At 42.0% G+C, this 18,617-nt stretch overlaps 1 protein-coding gene and 1 long non-coding RNA gene across 6 annotated transcripts in view; one reads left to right on the top strand and one right to left on the bottom strand.

Annotated features, from left to right (window-relative positions):
• Positions 1-18,617, top strand: part of ZFYVE1 (zinc finger FYVE-type containing 1) — a 47,085-nt gene that overhangs the window by 15,590 nt on the left and 12,878 nt on the right. For 3 of the 5 annotated variants that reach the window (XM_001488759.7, XM_070250024.1, XM_070250023.1), the window contains exons 3-4: positions 5,461-5,965; positions 10,152-10,366. In XM_001488759.7, the coding sequence (XP_001488809.2) occupies positions 5,461-5,965; positions 10,152-10,366 (720 nt within the window). Of the gene's footprint in view, positions 1-5,460; positions 5,966-10,151; positions 10,367-17,859; positions 17,990-18,617 lie in introns of those variants that run through there. The other 2 variants (XM_003364047.5, XM_023628043.2) reach the window with 2 other exon arrangements.
• On the bottom strand, positions 2,029-17,830 carry LOC111770334 (uncharacterized). The gene is made up of 4 exons (XR_002803525.2): positions 17,572-17,830; positions 11,515-11,794; positions 10,134-10,467; positions 2,029-2,750 (listed from the first exon to the last, which is right to left on the bottom strand). It is a non-coding gene; the product is annotated as an uncharacterized lncRNA (long non-coding RNA).

Genomic DNA, 18,617 nt, shown 5'->3' with positions numbered 1-18,617 from the left:
ACACCAGATGAAGCTCGATACTGTCTGGATTACATGAAGTAGTCAAGTTCTAGTTTCCTTTTGGGATAGTGGTCCCAGTTCTGATAAAGAGTGAGAATCTTGTTTGGTTTCTTTGGGTTCTGTCTCTTTCTCTGAACTCAGCCAAAAATGGGATGAAAGCAAAATAAAACAGACCAACAAATAAAAGTAATTAACAGGAACTTAACTTTGGGAATAACGATTGACTTAGGCTGGCTTGAGAATCTCAGTGGAGAGGTATGAAATAATCTTGGTTGGCTCAGGGGTGGGATGTATTATAAGCACTAGGTCGTGACTGGGAGCAAGCAAGCTTCCCTTAGCTCTTTCTGTTACTTCGGGGAAGGAGCTGAGTTTTGCCCTCAGTCACAGGGAGAGAACAGCTTTATAACACTTAGAGGACCGTATTACTGTAGTTGGTATAAGTTGGATCCTTTTCATCCAGAGAGGCCAGAACTGAAAGGACCTTGATGCTAGCTACTTTCCTTGGGAGTGTTTGCTGGTGCCTTTGGGGTTTAACTTCTAGAGTCTCAGACTGTCGTCTGTTAAACTTCCCTCCTTCCAAGGCTCTGCACTTCAGTTCCTTCCCATCTCTTGCTTTTCCCTTCCCAGGCCTCCTCAGGACAATTCCCACGTGGTCATTCTTCCTGGAATGAGTCTCTGAGGGCTAAGAAGGAATTTCTTGAGGGAGATGGTCATCCTTGTCATTGCCTGCTTGGGTCAGAGGTTGACTGCTGGACATTTCTCACTGCCATAAACTACTCTGAATTCTAGATTAGAACAATGGAGATCACTGAGTCCTGTTAAATTTCATTTTAGAAACTCTACTTGCAACTCTATGCAAAGTGAAAAGCTTTGTGGGTGAGATAGAGAGAGGTGTACTGTTTGATTTCTTAAAGACTGATCTGATATTAGACGATCAGATTAGAGTCAGCTATAAAGCCAGCATTAATAATAACATGTTGGAGTTTTGGGGGGTTTTTTTGGTGAGGAAGATTGTCCCTGAGCTAACATGTGTGCCAGTCTTCCTCTATTTTGCATATGTGACACTGCCACAATATGGCTTGATGAGAGTGCGTATGTCTGTACCTGGGATCTGAACCCATGAATCCCGGGCCACCAAAGCAGAGCTCGTGAACTCAACCACTATGCCACCAGGCCGGCCCTATGTTGTTTTGGTTAGAGGGAGAGGGAAGGAGTTATCAGAAGCTAGCAGTGAGAGCTTTCATTTTTAGGTAGAATCAGATTAGATCTCACCAGATTGCTGATCCAGTCCCTGAATTCTGAGCAACAAGCAGGTGCAAGTTTATCTACTCCTGCTGTGCACCTGGATGTTTTCCCAGTGGGGAAACTGTGTGCCAGGCATTGTGCTATGGCCCTTTCCATGCTTTATCTCATTTAGTCCTCTCAGTATCCCTGGGGGTTGTAGAATCTGTTATTATCTTGTTTCCCTGAGGCTTTAATGGTTAAGTAACTTTTCCAAGGCCACATAGTGGCAAAGCCATGAGTGGAATTTCGGTGTTTCTCACTTGCCTGAGGTCCGAGAGATGGTCTAGCAAGCCTTGGGGAGATGGAAGGTGGAAGTTAGGGAGGGCTGGCTTTGGTGTTGCTCCTGCTTTTGCTGTTGCCTCAGGGCCAAGGACCATTTCATAAATGTTGTGGAGTTGGGTGGGGTAGCCAGTTGGCAGGGCTCAGAGTCAGGTAGCTTGTTTCATTCCAGGAATGGAGCAAAGTGGCATCGTTGATTGCAAACAGGCAGAACAAGTAGAGCAGGAGCCTTGTTCCCTTCTGGTCCCTTCCTTCCGTCGTCAAAAGGAATCTTATCTTTTCTTTACCTTTTCCTCCCCTGACTGAAAACCAGTCTTGCTACTGCATAAGCCTAGGCTGTTCTCTCCTTTCTGGCTCAGGGGAAAATGCCCAGAGGTTAAGGATGACTTGAGTAGTCTAACAGGAAGCAAAATAGTGTGAAAGACAGAAGAAGGAAAAATGAAGCATGGTTCACTTTGCCAGGCATTTTCTTATTTATCTATTTATTTAATTAGCGACCACTGCCTAGTCAGGGGAGGCCAGGATGGTTATATCGTCATTTTACACGTGAAAAAACATAGTCAGTACATGTTTTATGATTGTCCAGGGCTCGTCAGTAGAAAAACCAACCTAGGGCTTTGAGCTCCTCCTCCCAGAATTCTTTGCAGTGGCCTCAGATGCGTATGCCCAACACATGAACGTGTGTGTTTAACATACCCCAGGTCACCAGGTGCCAAAACGATATCCCCACATGCTAACAGGGAGCGTTTTATTTTCATCTCAAACAAGTTGTTTATATATATTATGTACATCATTTGGTGGGCACTTAATCAATATGAGTCCTGAGACATTTAATTGTGCTTGCTGTTACATATCCTGGATAGCAGTTGTTTTGTGGGCTAACGGATTCATGACAGAGTAGATTTCCAGGGGAGAAAATCTCCAGGCCTCATCTTCCTCCTGAGGACTGTTTGAGAAGGTGGATGGCTCTTGCAGCCGGCTACTCTTGACCTTATCTGACTCCTTGCTGGTAGAGGTTTATGGAGCTTTTGTTTTGTTCCTCTTGTTGGCCAACTGAGCAGCTTGGAACCAGGCTGAGTGACACTGGTCCAAAATGGGCTGTTCTCTGTAACTCCTTGTTCCCTCTTGGTTATCTGGGAGATCAGTGAGCCCATCACCGTTTATTGAATGCTGCTGTGTGTTAAGCACTGTGGAAAATACAGGGTGGAGAAAAGTGATTAAAGTACCCAGCAAAGTGCTTGGCATTCATTCCTTCATTTATTCATTAACTAGATATTGAGTGCCTCCTCTGTGCCAGGTTGTGTCCCAACTGCTAGGGATGTAAAGATAAGATAGACAGTCCTGCCCTCATGGATCTGGTGGAGGGCACTGTCATGGTACTGGGCATTCAGAAAATTGTTAGTGTTATCATCAACATTAGGGCTCTTAATAATGTAACAGTAATGATGTCATTAACAGAATAACGAGTGGTTTACCATCTTGATGAGGTTGTGGGAAATGAGGGCCTATCATATTATCGCACCCAGTGGTCTGTGTACATTTCTCTAACTGCTTTTTATCAACCAACACTCTTGAGAAGGAGGAAGGTATTTTTTCTCTCGTGGCTGGAGGATACTTGGTGTGAAGGCTCATCAGTTGTTTAGCTGCAGCAGCGCATTGCCTGTTTGGATTGGGAGCTCTGACCCTGGGGTTCTGTATTCTGAGAGTAGGGGCCCTGAGCATCTTTCTGGAGCTCCAGTCTGGGATCTCACTGGCACCAGGTCTCTTCCTTCCTGGCCTTACTTTCTATAGGGACTGCAGTGTTCTTTAAATTATAAACAGAGGAATTAGTTTGACCAAGAAGTTTCTCTTTTTAAATAGCCTAATTGAGATGTAATTCACATCCCATGTATGTCACTCTTTTAAAGTATACAATTCATTGTTTTTAGTATAGTCATAAAGTTGTACAACCCTTACACTATCTAATTCCAGAACATTTCATCACCCCAAATAGAAACCCTATACCCATTAGCAGTCACTCCCTATTCTCTTCTTCCCTCAACCTCTGGCAACCACTAATATACTTTCTGTCTCTATGAATTTGCCTATTGTGGACATTTCATATAAATGGAATCATGCAATATGTAGCATTTTGTGTCTGGTTTCTTTAACTTAGCAGAATGTTTTCAAGGTTCAAACATGTAGCATTTATCAGTACTTCATTCCTTTTTATGGTTGAATAATATTCCATTGTTTGGCTATACCACATTTTGTTTATCCATTCATCAGTTGGTGGACATGTAGGTTGTTTCCACTTTTTGGCTACTATGAGTAATGTTGCTATATACATTCATGTTTAGGTTTTGTGTGGACATATGTTTTCAGTTCTCTATATCTAGGAGTGGAATTGCTGAGACATATGGTAACTCTATAACTTTTTTTGTTTATTTTTTTTGTTTTTTGCAGGGGAAGATTTGCTCTATGCTAACATCTGTTGCCAATCTTCCTCCTTTTTCCTTCTTTTTCCCCCTCAAAGCCTTGGTACATCATTGTGTATGGTTGTAAGCTCTTCTGGTTCTTTTATTTGAGCCACCACCAAAGCATGGCTACTGAGAGACGAGTAATGTGGTTCCACACCTGAGAACGGAACCTGGGATGCTGAAGCGGAGTGCCCTAAGCTTTATCCACTAGGTCATCAGGGCTGGCTCTATGTTTAACTTTTTGAGAAACTGCCACACTGTATCCAAGGTGGCTGTGTCATTTTATAATCCCACCAGCAATGTGTGAGTATTGCAATTTCTCCACATCCTCACCAACAGTTGTTATCTTTTTGATCATAGCCCTCCTGGCAGGTGTGAGGTTGTATCTCATTGTGTTTTTTTCTTTCTTTTTTTTCCTTTTTTTTCTTTTTGGTGAGAAAGATTGGCCCTGAGCTAATATCTGTTGCTAATCTTCCTCTTTTTTTCTCTCTCCCCAAAGCCCCAGTACATAGTCGTATATTCTAGTTGTAAGTCCTTCTGGTTCTGCTATGTGGGACGCTGCCTCAGCATGGCTTGATGAGTGGTGCCAGGTCTATGCCCAGGATCCAAACCAGCGAACCCTGGGCTCCCGAAGCAGAGCGCATGAACTTAACCACTCAGCCATTGGGGCTGGCCCCTCATTGTGGTTTTGGTTTGCATTTCCCTAATAACTAATGATGTTGAGTATCTTTTTTTTTTTTTTTGAGGAAGATTAGCCCTGATCTAACTGCTGTCAATCCTCCTCTTTTTGCTGAGGAAGACTGGCCCTGAACTAACATCCATGCCCATCTTCCTCTACTTTATATGTGGGACGCCTACCACAGGGTGGCATGCCAAGCAGTGCCATGTCCGCACCTGGGATCCGAACCGGCAAACCCCGGGCCACCAAAGTGGAACGTGCGCAGTTGACCGCTGCGCCACTGGGCCAACCCCCGATGTTGAGTATCTTTTATCAGATGATTTACAAATATTTTCTCCCATTCCTTGGGTTGTCTTTTCACTGTCTTGATGGTGTCCTTTGCAGAATAAAAGTTTTTAATTTTGATGGTCTGTTTTATCTCTTATTCCTTTTGTTGATTGCTTTTGGTGTCCTATCTAAGAAACCATTGCCTAATCCCAAGTGACAAAGATTTGCCCCTATGTCTTTTTCTAAGAGTTTTATAGTTTTAGCTCTTTCATGATCACTAAGTTCTTATACTGGCTGAGGCTTTGAAAGTTCCTAGTAACTGTTTTATAAGGGTAAGAGCTGGGTGGGAGGCTGTTATCCTGGGGCTTCTTTTCCTTGCTGTCTTCACAAGTCATTAGAGGACCTTGATCCTGGGAGCACTTGTTTTTCTTGCAGGTAAACCTAGCTATTTTGCAGTCTCTATATTTCATTGTCTTTTTTTTTTTTTGAAAGGTAACGAATGAAGAGGACTTCATTAGGAAATTGGACTGCAAACCTGATCAGCATCTGAAGGTGGTTTCCATTTTCGGAAATACTGGTGATGGCAAGTCTCATACCCTCAACCACACTTTCTTTTATGGGCGTGAAGTCTTCAAGACCTCCCCTGCCCAGGAGTCCTGCACTGTGGGCGTGTGGGCAGCGTATGACCCAGTCCACAAAGTGGCAGTGATAGACACGGAAGGGCTTTTGGGGGCTACAGTGAATCTAAGCCAGAGAACACGGCTGCTGCTTAAGGTCCTGGCCATCTCAGATCTCGTCATTTATCGAACTCACGCAGACAGGCTGCATAATGACCTCTTCAAGTTCCTTGGGGACGCCTCAGAAGCTTATCTGAAGCATTTCACCAAGGAGCTCAAGGCTACCACTGCCCGCTGTGGCCTGGATGTCCCCTTGTCCACCCTGGGCCCCGCCGTTATCATTTTCCATGAGACTGTGCACACTCAGCTGTTAGGCTCTGGTGAGTAGACAGTGTCCTGTGTCACAGATTGACCTTTCTGGGTACAAAGAGGCAGCCATTGGGCTGCAGTAACTTGATGGTGGTGGATTGCCCAGAAGGATCTCTGCCTGGGCAAGACATAAGAAACTGAAGAAAGATGGAGTGATCAACCATGGAAAATCGGCTTATGGTCATGATGAGGATTGAGAATTGCCAGTTAGCTTTGGCAGTATAGAGGTCCTTGGCGTCTTGGATAAGACCTGTTTCCTAGGCATGGTGGGCATGAAAGCCTGATCAGAGTGGGATCAAGAGAGAATAGGAGGACAAGAATTAAGGTAGTGAATATATTCAACTCTTTCAAAGAATTCTATCAAGGCAAGCAGACAAATGAAATGATAGCTGGAGGCTGGTGTGGGATTTCAAGGAGTTTTCTCTTATTTAAATTTAAGATGTGAATTATTGCAGATACATGTGGACTGATGGGAATGATTCACTAGAAAGGGAACAATGCAGATGTAAGAGAGGGAGCAGGAACAGTTGGAGTGATGCACAAGTGGACAAGTTGGCCTTAGTTAGGGGCATGGACAGTTCCCCCGTAACAACAGGAGAGCAGGTAGAGTATATGGGCATGGTTGCAGGTAAGTAGGTAGATGTGGTGCGTGTGTAAGTTGTTTTATTGTTTCTGTCATCTTAGAGAAATAGGAAGCAAGATCATCAGCTGAGTGGGAGGATGAGGGAGCTGGTGCAATGCCAGTAATTGGATGCAGGTGGGGACAGTAGTGTTGGCCCCTAAAATAGTTACATCATTTACCTGTTCAGTCAGTCAACAAAGTTTGTTAAGTGCACAATGTTGAATGCTGACCACTGGGTCACCAAGCTGACAAAATCCATTCCCACCCTTGAATTGCTCACAGTCTAGTTGGGGAGACCATGTGTGTTCCGTTCTGTAGTGGTTGTAGGTACTGGAGCTGTGGGAGTGCAGAAGAGGGACACTTTACAACTCCTAACGGGATCTAGCAAAGAGGAGGTAACATTTGAACTCCAGAGACTTGGCTCGATAGGGGAGGGGAGGAAGGATGCTCTAGGAAGAGCAGATGCTGGTGGTTCAAAGGCGCAAGTTCTGTCCAGGGAACTGCAAGTCGTTCTGCAGTAGCTTCCTAAATCCCATTCCAGCCCCCTTGAGTGCATTCTCCACTGTGTCCAGAGTGATCTTTTAAAAGCTTAATTTGTAATTTAGATCATGTCATACTCTTGCTTACAACCTGTCAGTGGCTTTCTACTACATCAAAATCAAATCCAAACTCCTACTTATGGTGTCCTCACCCTAACTCTTGCCTGTGTCTCTGAACTCCTCTAGTTATCCCTTTCATCCCCTCTCCCTTCCCTGTGTGTGTGTGCACACGCCCTCCACTAGCCATCCCAGCCTGGTCTCTGTTCCCACCTTTGCATCTCTGTTCCCATCTTTGCATGGAATGCTCTTCCCCCAGTGGTTAGCCATGCATTTTTAACATTCAACTCAACTCTCACCCCCTTTGTAAAGTGGTCCTTTCTGCACCATAGTGCCTACCCCCTCATGACATCATCTGTTCATTTGCATCAGGGCACCTATCACTATCTGAAACCATCCTGTACGTTTGCTTACTTGTTTTTGGTCTTTTTCCATTAGAATGGAAACTCCTTGAAGGCAGGAACCTTGCTATATCTAAAGAGCCTGGATGAGCACTGACACACAGTAGGCTCTCATAAGATGTTTGCTGAATTAATAAAGATGACACATAGTAGGCTCTCATCAGATGTTTGCTGAATTAATAAACAAAGAGCCTCAGTGTGTCTGAAGCATAGGTTGTGCAGGAGGGAATGGTGGAGACACTCAGGGTTGAGATCATGTATGGCCTTGACTTAGTTCTCAGGTATGACAGGAGTCCCTGAAGGATTTTAAGCAAGGAGTTATATGATCAGGTCTATATTTTCAAAAGATCCCCCAGCAGCCTGTTGCAGGATGAACTAGAGAGGTGTGCCTGGAAGCAGGGAGACCAGCCAGGAGGTTAGCTCGGTACTAGATGAGAAATGATGGGGGCCGAGCCAGAGCAGTGGCAGTAGGAGGGAAGTGGACAGACTGGGGCCATATTAAGGAGTTAGAATCTGAAGGCCCTGGGTCTAATGGGAAGATGAGAAATATAAACGTTCTAGAATGGAAGAAGAGTTTCGTTAGCAGGTGAATCTCCGGTAAGGAGAGAAGGTTGGAAATGCCGGCGTTAGGATGCCTCCCATGATGAGCAGTTTTATGCCACTTTGGATCTTTACAACTTGGGTAAGGGAAAGTTTAATTTCCAGTTCAGGATTTTGAAATAACCAGCCCTTCAAAAGTAACTTTTTTGCTTTGTGCCATGAACTATGCTTGATTTTTTAAAAAATAAATGCTAATTTACTGTATCTTTGTTATTCAGCCCAGTCAGTAGCAGCCCCAATTTACAGATGAAGGAACTGAACTCAGAGAGCTTAAGTTATGTAACCAAAGAGGTTCCAGCTAGTAAGTTGCAAAATTGGGATTCAAAGCAAGGTCCTCTGACTCCTAAATCCAGAGCAGTTTCTGGAATACCATTGCTGCTTCTTGAAACCTTAAGATGGAACCAAGGCAGCCAGAGTTTATGTAGAGTAGAAGAAGAGGTGCCAGAACTGGGGGCAAATTGATAATTAGATTTTTCTCTGTCTCATAGACTTTCTAATTTTGTTTGATCCTGTTCCTTTTCTGGATAGAGGATTTCTAGGTGGAATTAGTAGGGAAATGAATTACCTCTGTTTGACAGGTGAGCAGAATCAAGCTCCCATGATAATTTGGGAGCCAGTGATTCAGGGACAAGCCTGTCCAGGGACAAGCTGTGAGATGATGTGGGGAGGAAGCGAAGGTAGTCAGGCTGTGCTCCTGGGTGGCTTTGGGAGAAATCAGCCACTGATGGGCTGCCCTGGGATACTGCCTGTTTCTTCTTTCAAAAGCTACTGACACAGGGAAAGTTCAGGAGGAGATGGGGTTAGGGATTAACTGCAGAATGTTGACTATTTCTCTTGATGACTCTAGCTTTAAATTTGCACTAACGCCATATCTCCAGTATTAATTGGAGTGATTTTGTTGTTGTTAAAATATTAAAGGAATTTAAATTAAAAAGTCCTTCCAACTTTTACCTCCAAAATATTTATTGAATCCATTTGTATTACCATTCCCCAAATTTCTGGATAAAAGTTGCTGAGGGGGCTGGCCCCGTGGCCGAGCGGTTAAGTTCGCGCGCTCCGCTGCAGGCGGCCCAGTGTTTCGTTAGTTCGAATCCTGGGCGCGGACATGGCACTGCTCATCAGACCACGCTGAGGCAGCGTCCCACATGCCACAACTAGAAGAACCCACAACGAAGAATACACAACTATGTACCGGGGGACTTTGGGGAGAAAAAGGAAAAAATAAAATCTTTAAAAAAAAAAAAAAAAAAAAAGTTGCTGAAACTATGGGGGAATACTGTCATACATTGGCAGTTTGTCTGCAGCTTCACCAGCACAAGACCAGCATTTTCAAGGTAGCTATTTATTCTAAATGGTCATTAGTAGGTGTATGATTAAATATGTCCATAGGATGGAAGACTATGTAGCTATTAAAAAGAATAAGGAACTTCTGAGAACGTATCATGACAAGGACAGACACATACAGTATGTTATTAAGTGATAAAAGCAAGTTGCATGTATGTGTTGGTAAGTGTGTAGGGAAAAAAAAGCCTGAAAGGGCAAATATTGAACTGTAGTTACCTTTGGGGACTAGGAGGGAGCAGAGGACATACATTTCTTTCCTTTTATGTTTTGAGATAAGTTGGATTTTTTACAATGAGCGGATTGAAAAAAAAAGACTTCCTTGAAATATAATGTACATGCAGAAAAGTGCACATCATATCAAAAGTGGATAACATGATGAATTTTCACAACCTGAATGTACCTATGCAGCCAGTCCCAGATCGTGACACATCAGCACCCACTTCACAGCAGCCGTGCTCATGCTCCCTTCTAGGGAAGGGTAACCTGAGTTCTAACGGCATAGATTAGTTCTGCCTGTTTATGTACTTTATATATGTGGAGTCAGACTCTGTATTACTTTTATGATGAAAGACAGGAAACTTTTTTTTTTAAAAAAGGTCACTCCCTGTTCACGTACCTGTTTCTGCTTGTCCAGATCACCCCTCAGAGGTGCCAGAGAAGCTTATCCAGGACCGGTTCCGGAAGCTGGGCCGCTTCCCTGAAGCCTTCAGTTCCATTCACTACAAGGGCACGAGGACTTACAACCCTCCCACGGACTTCTCTGGGCTGCGGCGTGCTCTGGAGCAGCAACTCGAGAACAACACTACCCGATCTCCCCGGCACCCCGGGGTCATCTTCAAAGCCCTGAAGGTCAGTTGGCTCCTGCCCCGAGTGCCTCTCTGGGGGACCAGTAGGTGGTGAGAACACGCAGTTCTCCAGCTTTTGTTGGTGCTGGTGATTGGAAACCGGGTCTGGAAAGAGAGGTTGTAAGAAAGAGAAGTGCATGAGTGGAGTTTGCACCTGTCGAATGATCTTGTCTTGCTAGGAACACAAGTACAGAGGAATCTTGGGTGATAGTTAAACAGTGACAGGTCCTTGTCACAGAGAAAAGGTAGGCTTTTAGGCGATATGACAAAGCGTTCATTTCTGGGTGGTGTGGCCCGCCCAGGTGAGTTGCCCTCATGTGGAGGCTCAGTTATCTGGACAGCCTTTGCTTGCCTTTTTATGGACTCATCACCCCGCCCTCTCTTTTTCTTTTTAACCTAAATTAATTTATTCAAGAAGGAAACTTTTTTTTGTTATCACTAAAAATGGAAAACTAGTATCACAGGTAGAAATTTACCAAGACAAAAAACAAAAACAGACACATGATAACAGAATTTAACAGTAATTACTGTTATGTACCGAAGTTCAAAGGACTATATATAGATTAGTTCATTTAATCCTACACCAACTCCATGAGTTAAGTACTATTACCATCCTCATTTTGCAGAGGAAACTGCGGCACAGAGAGGTGAAGTAATTGGTTGCATGCAGTTACTAAGTGGCAGCAGGCATAAACTGTGGCTCCTTTACTGCAGAGCTTCTCACAACCATGCAGACTCTCCTGCCTCTCAACAGATAAAGTACATTACATACTTGTTAGAGACTGTTGCTTATGGAAGGTTCTGAGACTTTAGAAGATTGCTTAGCAAGAGTTCAGGAGATGATAAAGATATACTGTTACCTAAGTGTGACTTTCTCCTTAACAGAATCTGACATTTTGAAAAAGAATTGAAACGAGAGTAATTTCTCTTGTGGAATTTGGTGATATTCAGTGTATCACCTACAGTCATGTCCTATGCCCCCTAAAATTCATCTTGTATATACCAGTGATGCCCATCTTTTGGGAAACTCTTCTCTAAGCATTGTATCTTTGTCCCTTAAAATCAGGTGAATTGTTTTTCTTGTGTATCTCAGCAGTAGTATCAATGTATTGTTTTGATAATACAGTAAAAACCTGTTATAAAGCAACTTGCCATTCCACAGATTCCACTTCTCCTGTCCTGATGGATGCTCCTTGCTTCTTTGTGACAAAGAGAGCCTGCCACATGGGTAGGCTGCTATCCCTTCAGCCATGACGGGTGCTGTGTAACCCATCTGAGGCCCTTGAGGATCAGTCTGTTGCCCCTTCTTTATCAAATAGCATCTGGGCCTCCTGGGTACCTGGGTAGGTGGACATCACTGTATTAGGCATTATCACCTCACTCCTACATTATTATAGTCATGAACAGGCAAGCAATCACTGGAACAGTGGCACTATGGGCAAGAACAGAATGAGATAGTTGAGACTATGATTTGAGGTATTACTGATTGTTGAAAATCGCCATTTTAGAATTGGTTAGGTAGTGTCAATGGAATTTTGATGTCTTATCACACATGCATTGCTCAAAGCATTCCCTGGGCCCAGTAAAGCTGGGAAAAGTTTTCCCAAAGGAAATTTAAAAGTTGTTGATACCGTTATCGAAATAAGAATTCTAATTTTTGGACAATTTGTTCATTGATCCATTTATATTGCATTTGTCTAATTTCATATTGTCTGGCTTATATTATGAATACACACTTAAGTGTAGACAATGTGGATACAACAGTAGAGTATAACAGTGAAATCAAAGACCATATGTCATCCCTCCTCCTAGGCACAGCCATTGTCAACCGTTTAATGTGTGCCCCTGCGGTGTGTGTGACATGCATTAAAAAAATACAGCTTGTCATCATATTATAGATGTAAATTTGTAATCCTTTCCCATGTAACATCATAGATATTTTACTATATTTATTATATGGTCTTTATAAATAGTTTTGATAGCTGCGCATTATTCATTGTCTAACTGTATCAAAATAACGATTGTTGGACTTTATTATTAATAACACCACAACTGAATATCATAAAAGCTTTCTATATTTGCAATTATTTTCCTAGGTTATATTCTCTTGAAGTAGAAGATTATATCAAAGAGGTGTGTGTATGTGTGTATATATATATATATATAAGCAGTGAACATCTATTGCAGTTCTGTCATTTCACATAGTTGGATATAGAATCCTATTTAAATATTTTTGCATATTTGGCATCTTCTTTTCTATTTTGCCTGTCTTTAGTATTTCAAAGATTTTATTTCAACACAATCTCTTTAATATGCACTTCTTTAATTTACCATTTTTATAATGAATTTATCAAATGGATCCCTGCAAATACTACTTCCCTTTCGTGGTTTGCTTTGCACACACCTCTGTGTTTCCGTGCCTGCAGGCCTAGGGCAGAAGAGCAGGAAGGGGGCAGGGCCTTTGGGGCAATGCTGGGCGTTGGGATCTGGAGAGAGGACAGGCAAATGTTGACAAGAAGATTGGAGCTGGGATATGAGGATGCCCAGAGTGTCAGGGGATAGAGACCAGGACTGGGAGGGATGGGGGGGAAGGGATATGAGAAGGGGGTTTGGCTTAAAGCTAGGCAGGCCCAGGTTTACAACTTTGGGCATCTGCTGATTTGCTTAATCTGTTGAGTTTAAAAGTGGGGCACAATGTAAGCAATTAGTGAATCTGGGTAAATTGTATATGAGAGTTCCTTGTACCATTCTTGCAGCTTTTCTACAAGTTTGAAATTATATCATAATGAAAAGTTACCCCCTCCAAAAGAGGTTTGTGGTTGCTCTAGGCTGATATGTTTGTGTTCTCCCCAAAATGTGTATGTTGAAATCCTAATGCCCAATGTGATGGTCTTAGGAGGGCCCTGGGGAAGGTGATGGGGTCATGAGGGTGGAGCCCTCATGAATGAGATGAATGCCTTTATGAAAGGAGCCCCAGAGAGCTCCCTGGCTTCTGCCACCAAGTGAGGACACAGTGAGAAGGCACCAGCTATGAACCAGAAAGCAGGTCCTCACCAGAGCCTGACCATGCTGGCACCCTGATCTTGGACCTCCAGCATCCAGAACTGTGAGAAATAAATTTCTCTTGTTTACAAGCTACCCGTTCTGTGGTATTTTGTTACAGCAGCCTGAACGGACTAAGACAGTGGTTAAAACCTTGGGCTCTGGAGTCAGACTTGTATTGGAATCCCAGTTCTGCTACTTACCAACTGCTTGGTTTGGCAAATTAGTTTATTTGTTCATTCATTCATTCAACAAATAAATGAGTGCATCTATGTGCCAGGTCGAGTTTGGAGTGCTGAAAATGTAGTGGAGAACAAGATAGACAAAAATCTTTGCCCTATTCTACTTCTTCAAACCTTTTTCCTTATCTGTAAGATAGGGGTAATAATAGAATGTTCCTAATAAAGTTGAGGTAGGGATTAAATGAGAACAACATACTTTAAGAAACAAAGTACTTGGTATATAGTAACTGTTCAGTAAGTAACTGTTATGAATAATATTAAGGAAAAAGAAAACTATGAGAAATGGTTATATTTGAATAATTCATCAAATACATACTTCTAATTAGAATTTGAGGTTGAAGTATACTTAGACGTACTGGCTAATGTCCTTGTAATGGCTCAAAGGTAGTCAAAGGGGAAGATTACACCCAAGTATTGCAAACATTCTTGAAAGAGGCTGAATGCATACAGTGTTATACAAAGAGCTGTAAATCTGATCAATATGAATTTTGACAACTAGGCCAATGGCTGGGTTATTGAGTTCCTTAGGTCTTCTCAAAGCTAACCCAGCTTAATGCTGAAACCAGACCGTCAGGGACACCCCGTGCTGTGAGCAGTAATTAGTGCTCAGAGATTTTACCCTCAGAAGTCTTGGATGTCCTGCTCCAGGGCGGTTTGTTAGGCACTTTTGAGAAAAATAGTTACACTGTATTCTTCTGAGGTGATATGATTCATGAAGCTCTCTGTGATTAAAATGAGCCTGGTCAGCTGGAGTTCTGATGAGCTGTGGTAACTGGTGTCCTCACCTGGACCCTGTATTTTCCATCCTCTGAGCCAGGGGCTGTGCTGTACTGAGACATGGGACCCACTGCTGCTGTCCATGGCAGGGAGTCATCTGTTGAAGCATGAGTTTTGGGCTCTCCCTGAAGAATGGTGGGGTTCTTACAACTTAAATCCTTGAAAAAATTGTTTTTGTCTTTTTTTGGTTGTTTTGTTTTTAACACTCTTCTTTATATTAGAAGTTACTAATTCTCTTATTATCACTCTACTAAAAAGCTACCTTTAAGGTCTGCATTAGGCAAATTGACCCGGTAGAGTTTTATTGCTGTTAAGATACACTCTAACTGAAGTCTTCATACGTCATGGCAGTGTATGACTGTCTGTTCTTTTCTCCACTTATTTTTTATTTTGTTTTATGTTGTATTTACTTTTACAAATAGTTTTGAATCCTTTGTGGAACAAAAGAGTGGGGATGGGCATAAACAGATAAATTATCGATGCCAAAATAACTTGTTGGGCTTCCTGTTCCTCCTGGTTTTTTCTTTCTCCCCTTGGTATTCTTTACCTCGTCCAGTTCCTCACTAACTCACTGAACAGACACTTCGAGAAGGCTAGGAATATGTTCTAATATGATTTATATGAGTTTTAAATATGATTTTCTCTTTATTTTAGATAAAATATGTAGGAATATTTTCAGGAAAAAATAAACCTTTTGGGAAAATGGAGAGACAAATCACATAAGAGGCAATCAAAAACTGTCATGCACAAATAAAGAAATTTCAACTCTAGTAATCAAAGAAATGAAGATTAGAACCCCAATCATACAAGGGCAGACACTGAAAAGTCTGGCAATAAAATGTCAAAAAGTATATGAAGCAGTGTAAACTCTTATAAACTGCCAGTTGAAACTAAAATTAGTACAACCACTTTGAAATGCTATTTAGAAATATCTAGTATAGATGAAGATATGCATACTATATATTCTAGCCATATCATTTCTAGGAACTTTCCTTAAAGAAGCTCTTCCACAGGACACAGGGAGACCTATATGAGGATATTAATAGCACCATTCTTTATAAGAGCAAAAAAATGCAAACTAAGTGCATAAAAAATAAAGTGTGGTATTATATGATTCTTTGCTATTTTAAAAAGAGAATTTGGGTCATGATGTATGTATGTGCAATTATATACCTTGCTTTTTTTCATGGAACATTGAAGCCTAGCGTTTTTCCATGCCATTAAATATTCCATGAAAACATGCTTTTAAAATAGCTGCATGCTTTTCATTTATGTGGATGGATCATTTTTTACATTTAGTACAGTCGGCCCTCCGTATCCTTGGGTTCCGCATCTGTGGATTCAACCAACTAAATGTGGACAGACTTTTTTTCTTGTCCTTATTCTCTAAACAATACAGTATAACAATTATTTACATAACATTTACATTGTATCAGGTATTATAGGTAATCTGGAGATGATTTGAAGTATACAGAGGGTGTGTGTAGGTTATATGCAAATATTATGCCATCTTAGTTAAGGGACTTGAGCATCATGGATTTTGGTATCACTGGGCTCATGGAACTAATCCTCCTCGGATATGAAGGGACAATTGTAATTCTGCCCTTACTTTAACAGTGGTTTCCATTTTTCCTTACTATATTTTCCACGTATTTAAAGGATTGGTCCACATTCTGCCTATTTCCTTGGGATAAATTACAACTCTCACCACTGCTACTGCTGGCCAGCCTTTATAGTGCTTACTGCATGCCACGTGTGATGCTCTGCACTGCACGTGTATTAATTCATTTAATCCTCATACCAACTCTATGAGGTAAAGAAGTGCAGGCACAGAGAAGTTAATTAATTTGCCCGAGATGACTCATCTAGTAAGTGGTGGGGAATTTGAACCAGGTAGTCTGGCTCTCAAGGCTCTGCTTTTAACCCTGTGCTATATTCCTTCTCAATAGTTATTCCACTTCTAAGAAGGTCAGAGAGTGTGGCCATCTTTAAAGGTTCCTGATACATATTGCCAGCTGTCTTTAGAAAGGGCATTCCTATAAGTTGTATTTGAGTATTGGGTTATTTAAAGGCATTTTTTAAATTACAAAAGCAACATGTGTTTGGGGCCAGCCCTGTGGCCGAGTGGTTAAGTTCGCACACTCTGCTGCGGTGGCCCAGGGTTTCGCTGGTTTGAATCCTGGGCGCAGACATGGTACCGCTCGTCAGGCCGTGCTGAGGCAGCATCCCACATGCCACAACTAGAAGGACCCACAACTAAAAATATACAACTATGTACTGGGGGGAAATGGGGAGAAAAAGCAGGAAAAAAAAAAGATTGGCAACAGTTGTTAGCTCAGGTGCCAATCTTAAAAAAAAAACGCAATGTGTGTTCGTGATAAACAATTCACATAGTACAAAAACGTTTAAGGTACAAGTCCCCTTTTCTCCTCTCCCTCCCTCTGTCTGTGATAACCATTGTTAATACTTTGTTGTGTATGCTTCTAGAAATTTTCAGTGCTATATAAGTGCCTATATATATGGATACACACACATACGAACATATATCTTTTTTCCTTTCATAAATGGGATCATACCATTCATATATTGTGCAACTTGCTTTTTTTACTTAATTATGCATCTTGGATATCTTTCTATGTTAGTACATAATACCTCATTCTTTTTAATGCCATTAGTATACTTTAAAAAGTTATTAGCTATATCTTCCTTATGAGGTTCCACCTGATTGATGTAGCACTGTTGGATTCAAAGGGAGCCTAAGTGCTATTTTTCATGTTCTTTATTGAACAGGAAATGTAATTAATGAGGAAAATTGAAAAGTTTGTGGAATGAGCGAGTGAGAGAGAGATCTGTAGTCTCTTTCTGCTCTAGTGTCTTGCCCGTGTGTTTCCTGATTCCTGCTGATGTGATCACTCTTCCTGCATTCAGCCATGTTGTGGTCCAGGCCCCAGTCCCTTTCTTCCAGCTGAGTTATTTCCCACTTCTTGACCTCTCACTCCTTTGCTCAGATTCCACTGTAGCAACAGCCCAGATACCTACCAGCAGAGCATGACCTCACTGAGCAGATAATCTGTTTAAAGAAAAGAGATGCTCACATCCCTATTGAATAAGGGAATTGAATATTGGATTAACTCTTGTCTGTACTTACAGTTCTGAATAATTAAGAGGACCGTTTTAAAGCTGAATTCGTATAGGTTTTCTATAATACCTTCTTTAGTCTCTGATCTCTAAATGTAGAAATGACTTTCCAATTCTGTCACGTCAGGAAGCATCTATTAAGTATTTATTGTTATATTTTGTCGCAAGTTGGCACCATTAATTACATAAGAATCTCCATTTTGAATCAGAAAATTCACTGCTAGCCTTTGATGACTGGGACTAACCTCACAAGTTCAATAGAAAGAGCCATACTGTTGCCAAGGCAACTAAAGTTCAAGATCATCTGGTCTCCAGGCAACCTTTTCCAGACTTGCCACCTCAAATGGGAGAGGTCCTTCCTTGCCTTTCTATTACACCTTTGGGACCTCAGGAGGAGGAGAGCCCCAGAAACCTTGGAATGATGTGAGGTTTGGAGTTTTTGAAAGACAAAGTATATGGATTAGGTGGTAGTGTCTACACTGGAAAGGAACAATCAGGTTTCAGAGGAAGGAGGACAGTTTCTCCTTACCCTTGTATCTGAAACACACTAACGTCAGTTTTTTTTTAACAGTTACTGTTCTATTCCATACTCTTGGTTCATGTAAGTCCTCCTGAAGCTTGTCAAGGTCTGATTCATTACTGACTGCCAGCTCTTCTGTGGCTTGTGAGGGAAGTGAGATGCTTATTGTGTCACCCAGCATTCGAGAAGATGGGTGACCAGCATCTGGAGTGATGAGGCTGGTTAGTCTAGGAATTCTTCTCTTTCTGATGTCATAAGAGTTTACTGTTGCCTTGGCCAACATAAGCCAGCAGTTAATTTGTCTAGGGCAGGCAGTGCTGGAGGTGCTAGGGGCATATGTACCACGGGAATCAGCCTGCAGATTGTTTCACGCCAAGCCTTGAGATCCTTAGAAATGCCCCCATTTTTCTGAAGAACTTTCAGAGAAGTGAACCAGGCCACGTGGGTTTGGGACAGAAAGAACCTTGTGCTGTCACTATTATTAGGCTGCAGTTTTATATTTACTGGGGAGTGCATCCCCCCTGAATTCAACCCAG

Source organism: Equus caballus, chromosome 24, assembly GCF_041296265.1.
Source record: "Equus caballus isolate H_3958 breed thoroughbred chromosome 24, TB-T2T, whole genome shotgun sequence".
In the NCBI taxonomy this organism is placed as follows: Eukaryota; Metazoa; Chordata; class Mammalia; order Perissodactyla; family Equidae; genus Equus; species Equus caballus.
Note: the sequence above shows the minus strand (reverse complement) of the source record. Positions and strands in the feature narration are given on the sequence as shown.